Source organism: Notothenia rossii (assembly GCF_949606895.1).
Source record: "Notothenia rossii genome assembly, chromosome: 3".
NCBI lineage: Eukaryota > Metazoa > Chordata > Actinopteri > Perciformes > Nototheniidae > Notothenia > Notothenia rossii.
This window is the reverse complement of record NC_136901.1, coordinates 69,453,427-69,469,955: the sequence shown is the minus strand read 5'-3', so window position 1 is coordinate 69,469,955 and position 16,529 is coordinate 69,453,427. Positions and strand designations below refer to the sequence as shown.

The 16,529-nt window shown below is 39.0% G+C and overlaps 1 protein-coding gene across 1 annotated transcript; it reads right to left on the bottom strand.

Moving 5' to 3' along the window:
• Positions 1-1,451: 1,451 nt before the first annotated feature.
• On the bottom strand, positions 1,452-14,825 carry LOC307034035 (uncharacterized protein). Its single transcript, XM_079672731.1, has 7 exons — positions 14,391-14,825; positions 8,989-9,183; positions 7,600-7,762; positions 5,929-6,543; positions 4,399-4,442; positions 3,318-3,512; positions 1,452-2,090 (listed from the first exon to the last, which is right to left on the bottom strand). Exons 2-7 carry the CDS (start codon positions 9,181-9,183, stop codon positions 1,929-1,931), a joined length of 1,374 nt encoding a protein of 457 aa, XP_079528857.1. The 5' UTR covers positions 14,391-14,825; the 3' UTR covers positions 1,452-1,928.
• Positions 14,826-16,529: the final 1,704 nt, after the last annotated feature.

The window sequence follows — 16,529 nt, the reverse complement described above, 5'->3', positions numbered from 1 at the left end:
ACGAGTCCCCCTTCTCTGCCTCTGCTTTGCCCCCGGGCCATCCGCCCGAATCTCCCTTCTCGGCTTCCTATTTGCCCCGGGATGTCCGTCTGGTTTTTCTGTCTGTCTTTGTGAGATTATTGATGTTGTTGGAAGGTTTTTGTTCAGAGGGATTTTTGTGTTTTGTCTTGCCTAATTTTACTTTGTTGCTAGTTCCGCAATAAAAGTATTTTGGATTTGGATATTCTGCATTTGGGTCCTGTGTACCTTTCCCTCCAGCCATGACACCAAGGCCCACACAGGCAAATGTGAGGTACAGTATGCAAGTTAAACAGTTTTGTCCCTAGATTCAAATGTTTTAGAACTTGTAGTGCACATAAGAATATCATGTAGCATATTCTATGCAAGCCTGTGGAATAATTGTAATAGTTACACATTTTGACAATTGTTACAAAACAGACCGTCACAAGGATTACAAATCCCATTGTGCTTTTTTTAGTAAATATATCCCACTGTAAAAATAATGATTGAACAGAGCTTCAAAGCATAATTCAATCTCAGAACATTTTAACTTTCTCAAATTGCTTCTGATACTGATGTTAACTAAAGATGTACAGTACAGGAAATGATAATATAGAACTAAATATCTAGATCTTATTGTTTATGATTCTGAGCAGGTGAAGTGTGGTGGCAGAAGCCTGGAAATACTGTCTGTGACGAAGTGGAACAGGTTAACAGCTTCCTCTCAAGGGCAGCTCTGACAACAAAATACAAGACCAAATCAGGTTGGTAGGGGAACAAAAAAAAATGTTGAGCAGTGCCACATTGTAAAGCTGATATGAGTGTTTGTGTTTACAGCTAGAGCAGATATGATAACCGTGCTGGCCATGCAATGGAACCACAGGAAGGGAGAGAGTCTCCACAAGACACTGGCAAAGAGATTTGCCAAAGTAAGAAGTCCATACTGCATTTCAAAATGTACATTAAGAATATCTTAGTTTCATGTTGTAGTAATGTAACACCATCCTTAGCTAAATGTTGTTGAATTAAATGTATTCTGCAATAATTTCATTATGTTGGTGCTGCCATGGCACAATGTTCTGCCAAGAAAGTCTCTGTTCTGTTTGTTTTTAATAAAGCACTATAGGTTGATTCATCTGAATTTCTGTATAATAATAATAATAATAATAATAATGTTAATCCCGCTTGGAAAAAGGGACACTAAGGTGATACTTGCCAACCTTGAAGAGCAGGTGTTTAGCATTTCATGTTGTTGTCTGGTCAGTTAATGTGCATTAAGGAATTCAGTAAAAAAAAAATGTAAATATAAGGAGATGGTGTATAAAAACAACCTTCTCAAGCAACTGGAACGCATATTCACTTTTTCCTTTTAAACATTCTAACCAGAGGGCACAAACTGAAGTGGACAATCTTGAGAGTCTCAAGCAAGAGCTGAACATCTCCCTGGAGGACACGGAGCAGTGGGTGTTGCAGGTCAAGCAATGGGCAGCCACTGGTATGTTATATGATCACTGTGGTATAGATTTGGTTCCATCTTTCCAAACATTTGGCTTCATGATTATACCTGGTTCTGTTTTCAAGAGAAACATGGAGCCCAGAGAAGCCAGGAGGAGCACCAGAGAGAAATTGATGAAATGATTTATTCCCTCCGAAGAAAGAAACACGATCTCTATTGACAACATTGTATTTATTGTTACGTTACCCAGAAGCAAATCAGTTTGAAATAATTATATCGAAAGGTCTGTTGCCCTATCAAGTCTTTATAGTCTAACTGGGACAGGCACATCTATGGAAACAGTAAAACCCTTCCTGACCACCCTGAATTGCATACTAATGTTGAATATCAAGACATACTGAATGTAATTCTGCCAACAGAGACAGGATTGAAAAAATTCAGCAAGCCTCGATTGAACATTTTTAACCAGATTTTAAGGTTTTGGGCAATTTAAGTTACCTTCGTTACAGGTTAAGAGTGTATTATTACCATCTTCGATTTGCCATGGACAGAGGCAATCGGCTGCAAAACCATTTGTGCCTCTCTTGGCAAGAAGGAGGATGCGATGCCGGTCAAGAAGTTTCCATTTGTGGAGCTGGAACACAATGGACACAAAAAAACAAGAAATATTGTGAACATAACAGCTCTAAACATTTTCACACACCTAAAGCTATTATTACTCCATTTATTTTTGCATTAGTGAAAAATGCACTGATGTGATACGTGTGCACATTGAGGAAGGCACCCCACAATTAACCAGGTCTGATGTTAGACCCCTTTTAGAGGAGCCCCTAAAAAACACCATGAAAAAAAGCTCAGGTTCACTTTGAGGTTTTTTTACATGGGCATGGTTATTTTTATATGGGTCTATTTAACTCTCACATTCAGATATCTGAAAAGCTACATTTAGCTTTGAAACATGTCAGCAAGCTATAACCGGTCATTTCAGGTTCAAAGTTCTGCATTAACTCAAAATATTGTTGACTAAAGCACTTCAGATGTAAAGCTGGTGTTATAGGTGAATTTTGAAATGACTGGTCGAACACAGCTCAAAGTCAGAGACTCTGGTAAGCTACAGTACATTAAAGTGCCTCTTCATTAATACAAACTCTTTCCAGGTCTTGATTGTCTTTCAAGCACTATATTAATATTGGCTGGTTTTGGGCAGAGTTGAGCCAAAGTTAAACTATCGATATTCAGCCCAAACATTTTGTATCTTTATTTATTTTTAATTTATTATTTAGATCTTTACATTTGATTCTGTGACATTCTTGGCTTTACCATTTATTCAAAATGTGCACGATATTCCATTTATTTTACTTTTGGAAACCATAGTCACATAATTCTGTGATTTCCATACCATGAAGGTCCAAAATAAAATATAAAACACCAAAATGCAGTTTTTTTTGTAAGATATAATTAGAAAAGATGTACGTTGAAGCTCTGATTCTAGGAATCGCCACTGGCCTGAACTATGTTACTTCTGGTTAAGAAATAATGTTTCACTAAAACTGGGCGCCAGCAAGTACAAACACTATCATCAGTTTAAAAAAATGTGTTATGCCTTTACATATTTAAATGCAACGGTGACAACAATTTTGCTTAACACATTACATGAAGTGCAGTAATCATGCACTAGTCTGTACTTCTCCCATAAACTTAATTAAGACATTTGGATTATTTAAAAAAAGTAAATGAGGGCGACGTTTGGAAAATATACATCAATTAAGTAATTTAACAATTTGTATAAAAAGATTAAGATCAGGGATTATTTACACACTATTTTATGACAATTGAAATCTGCAAGAAAGAAAAAACTTACCAGTAGATTGGTTGAGTCATAAACTTTGTTGACACTGTGGTTTTTTTGTTGCGTGGCTTTCCACTCCTGTGCAACCTTTTCCTTTCGCTTGGATAGTTTCTCCTTGTAGGGTTGGTTGGCACCACATTGCTTGCATTTCCTGCTGGCTACTCCTATTTTGTGTTTGCAAGTCTGGCATACTTTTTGAGTAGGAGTCTGTAACAGAATCACAGATAAGGGAATAAAACAAATAAGAATACTATACTAAAAATGTTTACAGGATTCATGTATTTTATCGTGAAAAATCTTGTTAAAACAATGAACTCATGTTTTTTATCTTTTAGATAGGATGAAAGAAAATCATAAGAGTAGGGAAAAAATGGTTATACAGAGTGAGTCACATGTTTGAAGTGACTGTTATGGACGACCCTAATCTGTCAATATCTGGTTGATCCAAAAGTTGATGCTCCATCATCACAGAACTAATACTAAAATCATCATAACCAGGGTTGTATTGCTAATTCTATAAGTTCCGCATGCGTGCACGCGCACAGTTGTGGCTCGTTTTCAAGACTGCACACAGAAATAATTTAAAACTACTTATAGTATAATGGTTCAGAACAAATGTAACAAGTAAATAATTACAAAAGAGATTAAATACCATCCAGCCTCACATATCAATCATTTAACCTTTAGTAATATTGATCAAGGATAAACTCCTTTGTATATTGTATTTTAATTTCTATTCCAATGTAGGCTACTTCCCTGCTTATGTGTTACCATCGGACAGCGTTTCTAGGGCGCGACTTTTGCTCATGATGGGAAGATCTGAGGATGTCTGAATGACGATGGGCAGAGAACTTGGATGTCTTGCTTTATGGCGCAATCGCTGTCTGATAGAGCCTAAAGTGTCTCAGCGCCATTGATGACATGGCTCCCCACCCCCATGTGATCAACTACATTTAATTTACTGCTGAGGAACCCAAAATGTTTAAGTTAGTGATCTCAGGGTTGATGAAGTTGGTTGGTAAGATTATTTTTTGGCCCCTGTTCCGCTAGCCCCATCAGCTACACTGAAGGAAACTTCAGATTAGATACATACCATCCACAGCAAGGTTGCCACATCACCAACACCTCGGTATGGCTCTGAGTAAAGAAAAACAGATTTTAGGTAAACTTCATTTTTTTTTTTCATATGTCATACATGTAAATACAAAAAGTCCAGTGAAATCAAATGATAATTTGAAATAATAGTACGATTAACTCAAACATATGAAGGACTGTAACATAGTCAATAGCATTTTTACCATCAGTTTAATATTTTTGGAATACTATTATTATTATTATAATTATATGGAACCAACCGCAATGCTAATTAAAAGTTGCTTTACATAGACTGTCATTTTGTCTTTATTTTAGCTTCTCCAAGCGATACAACAGAAGAGGGATACAGGGGACTGCACTGCTGTCTTTTACACCATCGATACCTTCTGGAGCACAAACTGAGCAGAGTCACCAGCACCTACACCTGTATTGGCACGGACTCGTCTTTTCTCATGATGGAGGAATACATTGAAGACGGTGATGAGGACAACGAACAGGATGGTGATGAGGACAACAAACAGGACAATGAACAGGACCACGAACAGGACTTTTGGATATTGTTCTGTGTACAAAAGTTGACATCTTACAGAGGACTTAAGTTGTGCTCAGGCAGGGCCATAGACAACCGCAGTGACGCGTCCTTAAACCCGGAAATAAACTTCTTCCGGTTCCTTCGACAAAAAAGCAATGCAATTTCTCCATAGGATTTTGGAAAATAGCTGGAAATAAGGTCTGTGGTTGACACACATTTAAGAGACGGATCACGTTTTCTTCAGTCGGATAATCTCCACATGTCTACTCTACTTTTATAATTTTCGAATCATAAATCTAATCGATAGATTTGTGATTTGATAGATTTATGATTCAAAGATTATAAGAGATGGGTAACTATTATTTACTTATTTTTTAAATGTCACTGCCAAGAATAGGAATTCACCTACAAATGATTACAAGAAAAAATGTAATATAAAAATAAATGGCTGGACATGACGCATTAATGCAACATGAAGCATTACACAAGTACCTCAACCTTAAATTAATAATAAATTATTGTTACTGTAATTTCAATATTCACATTAGCAGTCATGCTTAAGACTGAAACACTCCTTTTAAACAAAGCATACGGAAATCCGATAAGGTAAGACTTGGTTCCACGGAAGCATTATTGTCATTGTTTTTTTTTTTTTATATTTTCTAAAACAAACCTCCCTGATTCTTTCCCTCAGTATTTTTTTGTAGGGGAAAGTGGATGACCCTTGATGAATTCTGCAAGGAATTAAAAGATGGTAATAAGTTGAAGTTCAGCGATAACCTCCTAAACATTGCCTAACATCACATTGTGCTCAATTAAACTGTTCAAAATGGCACTGAGACTTTTGATACTGCAAAGTCTAAACAAAACGAAAAGGTTGCGTATTGTAATTGTACCCATGATTGTTTTGTCTCTCTTTCACTAATTCAATGTGCAAAATCAAACACAGTTTTCAGTCTATGTAAATAAGATAATTACTAATTAACCCGCACATACCATTAATTGCCACTTTATTCCTTGTTGGTCTTCTTTTCTGTGAGGAAGACACTGAGGACACAGTAGGAGTCAGGCTGGAAGACACAGGAGGAGTCAGGCCGAAGGACACAGGAGGAGTCAGGCCGGAAGACACAGGAGGAGTCAGGCCGAAGGACACAGGAGGAGTCAGGCCGGAAGACACAGGAGGAGTCAGGCCGAAGGACACAGGAGGAGTCAGGCCGGAGGACACAGGAGGAGATTGGCCGGAGGACACAGGAGGAGTCAGGCCGGAGGAGACAGGAGGAGTCAGGCCGGAGGACACAGGAGGAGTCAGGCCGGAGGACACAGGAGGAGTCAGGCCGGAGGACACAGGAGGAGTCAGGCCGGAGGACACAGGAGGAGTCAGGCCGGAGGACACAGGAGGAGATTGGCCAGAGGACACAGGAGGAGTCAAGCCGGAGGACACAGGAGTGAGGATGGGAGTGAACACAGTGTCAGTCTCTGTGGTAAGGAGAGGTACAGACAAGGAATCCGATCCTGGGTCTGCGGCCATTTCTGCCTGTGTGGCTGAAGGACCCTCAATTTCTAGTGGTGGAATCTCCCCCACTCTGGTTGCTGGTTCAACTGCCAAAGTCACTTTTGAGAAGAAAAAATATATAGACATGGTGAATAAATGACCAAGTGTAATCCTCCATAGACATTTATAATCTGAGTAACTACACCTAAAAATGAAACTACAAATATTGATTGTTTTTTATGAATCAAGCATTTAAGACTTCAATGTTAGGATGAGAAAACCAGTGCAGCAATCCACCAATAGTTATGCTGCTAAGCTTTTACGAAAAACATAGTCCCACAAGTAAGGGTGATTATTAGTTGATTCATTGTCAACTTTAAAATGATTGGCAAGCTGTTTCTATAATTGATTATCGTTTTGAGTAATCCTTTCAGTAAAAACATGTCATAATTAGATTCTTACATCCTTCTCTATAAGGTCCCATGTCATGGCCATTTCTACTAATCATAATTCCATTGTTGATTGTCTACTAAAATAGATTTACATTGCTCAATTTTCCAAACCCACATTGGTTTCTCATAAAGCATCTCTGTATAGTATGTGTATTCTCTCTCTGTCCTAAACGCCTTGTTGGAGCTCCTGCCCCCCCCCCCGCTCCCGCGCGCGCGTGTGTGTGTGTGTGTGTGTGTGTGTGTGTGTGTGTGTGTGTGTGTGTGTGTGTGTGTGTGTGTGTGTGTGTGTGTGTGTGTGTGAGAGAGAGGAGATCCGCGGCTGAGAAAATATAAGGCTGAGTGAGTGTGTGTATGTATGAGCTGTTATGTCAATGGAAAAAGAAAATCTCCAACGAGGCGTTCTGGGGCAGCATAGACAGGTCTTTTCTGTGTTAGAGTTTTACACGCTACAGGGTGTACTTTGAGGGTTTGTGACTCTGCAGCCCGTTTACATGCAGGAAAAGCTACATAACTCACAAGGGGACGGGTAATAACCAGAAAAGCATGACATGGGCCCTTTAACTGACAAAACGACATTTTTACTACTTGGTAAACAGTGATTCAAAACTTTTTTTTACATTTTAAAACCAAATAAGTGAGCAATTAATTTACAAAAAATATTAACAGATAAATTGCTGAATGACTTTTGGCTTAAAATATAGCATGCAGATTTTTATACTTTACCATTAAGAAGGCTTTCGTAAATCCTCTTTATGGTAACAAGTGCATTGTTACCATCTTCTGTCTCGATTTGCCATGGACAGAGGCAATCAACCGCAAAACCATTTGTGCCTCTCTTGGCAAGAAGGAGGATGGGATGCCGCTCAAGAAGTTTCCATTTGTGGAGCTGGAACACAATGGACACAAAAAAACAAGAAATATTGTGAACATAACAGCTCTAAACATTTTCACACACCTAAAGCTATTATTACTCCATTTATTTTTGCATAAGTGAAAAATGCACTGATGTGATACGTGTGCACATTGAGGAAGGCACCCCACAATTAACCAGGTGTGATTTTAGACCCATTTTAGGGGAGCCCCTAAAAAACACCATGAAAAAAAGCTCAGGTTCACTTTGAGGTTTTTTTACATGGGCATGGTTATTTTTATATGGGTCTATTTAACTCTCACAATCAGATATCAGAATAAGCTACATTTAGCTTTGAAACATGTCAGCAAGCTATAACCTGTCATTTCAGGTTCAAAGTTCTGCATTAACTCAAAATATTGTTGACTAAAGTACTTCAGATGTAAAGCTGGTGTTACAGGTGAATTTTGAAATGACTGGTCGAACACAGCTCAAAGTCAGAGACTCTGGTAAGCTACAGTACATTAAAGTGCCTCTTTATTAATACAAACTCTTTCTAGGTCTTGATTGTCTTTCAAGCACTATATTAATATTGGCTGGTTTTGGGCAGAGTTGAGCCAAAGTTAAACTATCTATATTCAGCCCAAACATTTTGTATCTTTATTTATTTTTAATTTATTATTTAGATCTTTACATTTGATTCTGTGACATTCTTGGCTTGACCATTTATTCAAAATGTGTACGATATTCCATTTATTTTACTTTTGGAAACCATAGTCACATAATTCTGTGTTTTCCATACCATGAAGGTCCAAAATAAAATATAAAACACCAAAATGCAGTTTTTTTTGTAAGATATAATTAGAAAAAAATGTACGTTGAAGCTCTGATTCTAGGAATCGCCACTGGCCTGAACTATGTTACTTCTGGTTAAGAAATAATGTTTCACTAAAACTGGGCGCCAGCAAGTACAAACACTATCATCAGTTTAAAAAAATGTGTTATGCCTTTACAGATTTAAATGCAACGGTGACAAAAATGTTGCTTAACACATTACATGAAGTGCAGTAATCATGTACTAGTCTGTACTTCTCCCATAAACTTAATTAATAAATTAGGATTCTTTAAAAAAAGTAAATGAGGGCGACTGTTGGAAAGTATACATCAATTAAGTAATTTAACAATTTGTATAAAAAGATTAAGATCAGGGATTATTTACACACTATTTTATGACAACTGAAATCTGCAAGAAAAAAACTTACCAGTAGATTGGTTGAGTCATAAACTTTGTTGACACTGTGGTTTTTTTGTTGCGTGGCTTTCCACTCCTGTGCAACCTTTTCCTTTTGCTTGGATAGTTTCTCCTTGTAGGGTTGGTTGGCACCACATTGCTTGCATTTCCTGCTGGCAACTCCTATTTTGTGTTTGCAAGTCTGGCATACTTTTTGAGTAGGCATCTGTAACAGAAACACAGATAATGTTTAGGGATGCACCGAAAATTATCGGCCGAAAATGGTTAAAAGGGCCCTTTCGGCCGAAAGGGTTCGAACACCGGAAAAATATCACCGAATGTCAGAGAACAGGGTTACGTTGGTAAGCTGAAGTGTTGTTGTGATGACGTAATCAAAACGCGGCGACAAGCACGGCGCGCGACCATGCTCGCGGCTGGCTCACAGCCAACATGTCTGGTGCTTGGAGATATTTAAAAATATCAGAGAAAGAGGCGAGGATTGCGATTTGTAAAACGTGTTCAGCTGACATTTTTCGAGGGGGTGTAACTGCAAAGACTTTCACCACTTCGGGATTACTCCACCACTTGAAATCAAAACAACCGGACAAATATCCGGAGTAAGATCAAATCACAAGCACTGACAGCGAGAGACTGTTCAGCGCTGCCTCATGTGCTTGATGAGAAGAGGAACAGACTTATGGCTGATAAAGCAGAGAAGCTACTGTTCATTAAAAAGAACCTCCCACTTTTCCTTAATAAGTAGACAAGGCTGGCTTATCATAAGCTTATCTAGTTCTACATGTCTACTCTATACCCACTTTCCTGAACAATTTTCATTGTGAGTTATAATTCACCATCTCAGGTTATCATTAGGGGGAAATGACAGCAGCACAGTGTTCAATATATTGTACTTTCGGTATCTAAATGATACAATGTTGTTTACATTGCTCATGAGGATCCAATTACAATTTCAAGAATCTGCAAATAAGGTGGTCTGTCGACAGACCACCTTATTTGCAGATTCTTGAAATTGTAATTTAATTTGTAATTGATTGTGGATGTTGTATCCAGTTTTCACTTTATGTATCTTTATGCAATGTTTACTACTTTGCTTATGAGGACAGACAGCCTTATTTACAGATTCTTGAAATTCAATTGTAATTTCATTTGTAAATAGTTACATTCATGTGGATTTATCCAGTGTGCACATTTGTATGCATGCACTTATAGGTGCATTTGTTGTTGTTGAAGGCCTGGTTGTTACAGTCTAGAAGGCCTAGATGTTTATGCAGTTTTAAAACACCTTGGCTTTGTTCTGAATGCACTTTGTTGTAGTTATCCTACAGAGAAAAAAGAAAATGCACTTGACTTGGAATTAATGTACTGTATGCATTCAAAAGTGCTGAATAAATGTTTTATGGACCCATAATAGTGATTATTATTTAAGTTAAGTTTTGCCATAATCATGTATTTTTCCATAATCAGGCAGCTGAACAACATTGGTAAAAAATGTATACATTATATATATATATATATATATATATATATTTCTATTAATCATTTTCGGCCTTTCGGCATTCGGCCAACTGTTTCCTATTTTCGGTTTCGGCCCAAAATTTCCCATTCGGTGCACCCCTAATAATGTTGCATGTCAGGGAATAAAACAAATAAGAATACTATACTAAAAAAGTTTACAGGATTCATGTATTTTATCGTGAAAAATCTTGTTAAAACAATGAACTCGTGTTTTTTTATCTTTTACATAGGATGAAAGAAAATCATAAGAGTAGGGAAAAAATGGTTATACAGAGTCAGTCCCATGTTTGAAGTGACTGTTATTGACGACCCTAATCTGTCAATATCTGGTTGATCCAAAAGTTGATGCTCCATCATCACATAACTAATACTAAAATCATCATAACCAGGGGTGTATTGCTAATTCCGCATGCGTGCATGCGCAAAGTTGTGGCTTGTTTTGAAGCTTATGTAACTGTCAATCCAAACTCCAGCCAGAATTAGCAAAGAATGGTCGTTTATTATGTCTGCATTATTGAATAAATGTGTGAGTATTACAGTAAATGCTGGACACAGCTGCTTCATAGTATATAAAAGGCCCTTCACTGATCACTTAATTAACTCCCTCCTGCTAAGGTACAAAGGTTACTATATAAAAAGTGTGCACATTTATTTAGTATCCTATCCATGTGAATTAGGCATGGGCGGTATCATTTTTTTCATACCGTCATACCTTGCTGACATCATACCGTGGTATACGGTATATGACGGTATCAGTCCCAATTTAAGGGGTCATTTCTCCGAAAAAAAATGTTTTACTCACTATATCAACAGCCCCACCAAAAATATTTTCCACCAGCCGCCACTGACGGTATGACTTGGGTCGACTTGAGTGAGGTGGCATTCGGCGGCAAATAGATGTTTTGAACAGTATATTATATGTTCGGTGTAAAATGCAGCCCGAGCCGGAAGACGCTCGCAAAGTGCCGCGACGTGCGCGCAAGTGCAAAACAAGGGCTGCATACATGACACATTGTGCAAATGGCACATTTTGAGATCGGATACAGGACGCGTTTGTAGATGTCCGACGTTGTTTCCATAGTGAGCTAAGTTAACAATATATCATCATACATACATTGAATAAAGTTTGCTATATTCACTAACTAGTTTGGCAATATTATTCCATGCATGTGTTAAAAAACGTATTTCCATTTGATTCATTGGATTACTCGCGTGAATGTTTAGCATGTAAATGCTTTCGTTTTTAAAACCGTCCGACCTCGACTACAAAACCATCAACCAGTTGCATAGGATTAAAAAATGTCAACACTCACTCACCCCGTCTTAAACATTCCCAAAGAAGTGCCTCTGTCTCTCGTTGTGCTGGATGAAGTCACTGGCGACGAGTAAACCCAAAATAGTGCCAAACAGGCGTAGAGGCATTTTTCTTTTTTACTAGTTGTCCGAGTTCGGGGCCGGCAAATGCTGCCGCCATCTTGCTCAGCTCAGTTCTGTGCTGAGCTCTGAGAGCGGGAAAGACGGACTGCCCTCCCCTGCCCTCTGTTGGCGCGTGCTGTGCATTACAACCAATGTCGTCCCTGTCAAAACTCTGTGTCAGTGTAATAGAATGAAACGCATCTGTGATTTGGCGCACAGTCTGTGACGTCACGGTATTGAAAATCATACCGACGGTATTTCGAAATACCCTGGTATACCGTAATACCGTCCAAGCCTAATGTGAATATGTTTTAAGGAGGGGTGGACCTCACATCCTCTAGGGCAGTGGTCACCAACCAGTCGACCGGTCGATCGCGAAAGAAATAAAGAAATACAAATAAAAATAATAATGTTTGAAAAATATGTTTTTAGAAATAAACATATCATCCACCACCCCGTTAGCAGGTGCCACTTGATTGACATATATTTGAGACACCTCAATAATATAATACATTAACCGTGCTTTATGTGAGCCTCATCATGACACAAGAGAGGACGGCAGGACTGCAATTTCCCGTGTTCAGTGAATGCAACAGAGGCAAGTCACCAGACCAATCAGAGAGTTGCATGGAAATACACGTGTGCTTGTGTCATTTAAGCTCGGCTGTGTGGCTGTGTGTGTGTGTGTGTGTGTGTGTGTGTGTGTGTGTGTGTGTGTGTGTGTGTGTGTGTGTGTGTGTGTGTGTGTGTGTGTGTGTGTGTGTGTGTGTGTGTGTGTGTGTGTGTGTGTGTGTGTGTGTGTGTGTGTGTGTGTGTGTGTGTGTGTGTGTGTGTCAATAGCACATTTAGTGTGATAGAGAGAAAGGGCGAGAGGGAGAGAGGGAGAGAGAGGGACCGGTGCTAGCGGGGACCGTGATGTTAGCATCTGGTTAGCTAGATGCACTAAAGGACATAAGGAGCTGTTTCCACAACAAGCTGGAGGAGATCTTCCCCTGTCAGACTGAGGGGCTTAGGTGAGCTAAAGGAGTGAGTGTTTAGATTAGAACGGTTTTGTCACAAATTATTCAAAAGATTATTTCCGCGGTACACCTTCATATGATCATTATAGTTATACAAACAATAAGAGAATAAATGAAAAACAGGTATGAAATACTATATGGCAGTAAAACAAGAATACAGTTTAAAAGGGGAGTGATTTGTAAAATATCCATAAAGAAAAAGAAAATCTGTTTACAGTTCTGTCTCATATGGGTGCTGAGAGATGAATCCATAGATCTCTTCATGTTGCTCTCAAAGTGCACCAGATTGATGCTTTCATCTTCAATATTTAAAAAAAAATCTTCCCGGGGGAACATCCCCCCGGACCCCCCTAGAGGAGGTGAGAACCTAGAGGAGGTGAGGACCCCCCTAGAGGAGGTGAGGTCCGCCCCCCACTCGCACATAGCACTTTACCCCTGCCTATATGCTGTGAGCTGATTATGGAGCCTTCATTGTAACAGTAATTCAGATGCAGTTAGCCTATATAAAAGGCCTCAAATTGGAAGCACTGTCTGGGCCATCTTTTTCACTCAATTCTGCAGTAGGTAGATCTCGCCTTTCACCTAGCCCGAGGTCGGTGATCTTGGGCTTAAAAAGGTTGGTGACCACTGCTCTAGGGGGGTCCGGAGGCCCCCGGGAAGTTAAATGCATCAATCTGGTGCACTTTGAGGGCAAAATTAACTAAATCTATGGATACATCTGTCAACACCCATATGAAACTTAACTGTATACATTTCAATAATAAAAAATTATAAAAATATGAATAATACTATCTTTGTGGATATTTAACTATTTACTCCTTTTTTAAACAGTATTTTTTGTATGTCCAATAGTATGAATTGTAATAATTTCATCGATGTTTTACATTCATTCGATTTTTTTAAATAGATATAATAATAACGTTGAACCTGTGACCTATGAACCTGTATGCTTCCAAAGGAGCAATTAAACCTAAGAACTCGAGGCCTGTTTCCGACTCTTATTTTGGAACATTACAATAATATAAAAGTGTGCATTGGAAATATTTGTGACTTCGCCACTCTATTACCTGAGCTGAAGTTATGAGAGCCTCTCAGCTTATCCGTTATCATAGCTAGCTAGCACCAGATGCTAACAACCATCCCCGTTTTAGGTGCCGGAGCAGCGTTCCGGCAGCATTACATCCCCTGATGTCTCTTCAACGTATACAATACCATAAATAGTATTTAATATAGTTATAAAGAATGTGACGTGTGATAACATTTGGATCAACCGGATGAACCGATGGATCACATAACTTCCATGCTCACGTTAACGTTAGCTGATTCTGCGTTTGGCTAACTTAGCTTTGCTATCATTATTCCTAGGTAAACATAGTAATCTTAGTCACTGTACTAGACGACAAAATAACACAACATAATACATATCCCAAAATAAATATCCTTTTGATATCTTAATACTCACCTTTATTAGCTTGTCTGTAGGAAAAAATGGATGTCTTCAGTGATGCAGTGACGAGTCCTAAAACTCCAGTGAGTTAGCATTTGACCACTTCCGGTTCCCTCGTCTCAGAGCCAATGGGATTTCTCCATAGGATTTGGGAAAATAGCTGGAAATAAGGTCTGTGGTAGTGACTATTTCGTTGACTAAAACTAGGAAGAAATATGTTTGTCAACGACCTTTTTTCCATGACTAAAAAGAGACGATGACGAGACGGCACCGACGGCAGTAAACAATAGCTGTAACGAAATCAACATGCAATATCGTTGACGAAAAAGTGACGAGACAAAAATGTAGTTTTCTAAATAAAAACTATGCCAAAATCTCTCCTTACTTTCGTTGACGAAAAATGAGGAGACGAAATATTATCAAAGATAACGTTACATGTCTGATAGTCAGTTTTCCTCCCAGCAGTTCCATTTCCGGTGCTGCGGCTGGCCAGCAGGGTTATGGCTAGAAAGGATCCGTCTCGCGTAAAACTCTCGCGAGAGTTTGACTGAATGTCACGTGGCTGAATGTTTACGTTTGGCAGGCAGCCTTTCAGTTACGATCGTTAACATCAGTGGGCCACAGCGAATGATGGTGAGAAGCTAAACTATCTATTAATTATGTCAATGACAGGGAGTGAGATTGTTGAAATAGGGTGTTAGCGGTCTTGCTGTTCAAAGAAGAATGACAACACTGTAGATCACCAACACTATGCTTTATTTTGTATTCACAGGCAAGTCAACGTTGTCGCAGTAAAAGTCCCAAGATAGCTCCTGGTGCAATAAAATGTTCCCTTGCAGTGTTTTACTGTTATGTCTGATGTTTCTCTATTAATATTGCTGCTGCATTAATGTGTATGTTGCATCATGTTACTGCTGTAGATGTGTTTCCGAGCCGCTCCGATTACAACGAGAACGTGACGTCATATTTACACTAGACGGATCCTTTCTAGCCATAACCGGCCAGCAGCTGTGTGTCTGTGCTGCGCGCGGCGGTACATTTGAATTACACCGGGGTTGCGTTCCAATAGTCCATTTAGTTTAGGAACCTTCCTAACCGAGTGAAATGACCCGGAAGTACGTCAGTGGCAGCCATGTTAAGTGCCGTTCCAATTCTACAAATGAAAGGAAAGGAGGTTTCAAACTTCCTTTCTAACGTCCTTTAGCTTAGGAACCACTGGACCTCCCTAACCGAAAGGAGAGGAGAAAATGCTGCCCCACAATGCCTTGCAGCCGCAGCATTTGCGTCACACAACAGTCGGCCGTTCACGGAAACAAACGATTATGACGGAGAAATTATATCATGAAAGTTACGGTGCTTATTAAGCATTTTAAAACGTATGTGGTAAGTTGCCAAAGTGCTTTGTTTTGAACGTTCATCAGTATTATAATCAAAAAGAGAAATATGAACGTTAGTTTTTACTGAAATGATCAAATAAGTCAACATTTCACTGAGCTGTGTGGAGTTTGTTCAACTTTTAAAAGATGTTTGAATGGTGATACACAGTGATAGGTGTTAAGGACTAACGTTTATAATAAATACATTTGTATTTATTTTAAGATATTTTCATACAATCATACGTATTGGGATCATTTGTATTAATGTGGACCGGAGGGAGAGGGTGACGAGCATAAGTTTCACTTTCCTTTTTTATTTCAATTATAACTTTGGTCATGAAGAATATGTTTCTCTGTTGTCCACGTTCAAAAGCATAAAGCAGCAGCATCACAGCACGGTGCAGAGTCTCTAGATGAGTCCCTCGTTCTTATTAAACATCCATGTTGTAGTCCGTTGTATAGAACACTGTAGTTTCCATAGTTTCCTCACAGCAGCAGACGCACACAATGACGTCCGCTGGCGCATCATAAACACGTTGGATAGTGAAAGTGCATTCGGATTCTCTAGTCTAAAGTACCGCAGTCTCTTCTCCTAAGTCCTTTTGAATTATCCTATCCACTATCCCTTAACCCCGTGACGTTTCACTCAGAGGTCAAGGAATAGGAGATAGGGTTAGAATTTAGGAGCTGATTTTTGGATTATCGGAACGCAACCCGGGCAAGCGGCAAACTTTGAACTGTCAGGAAGACTCGGGTTTAACTCATGGTCTAACTAACC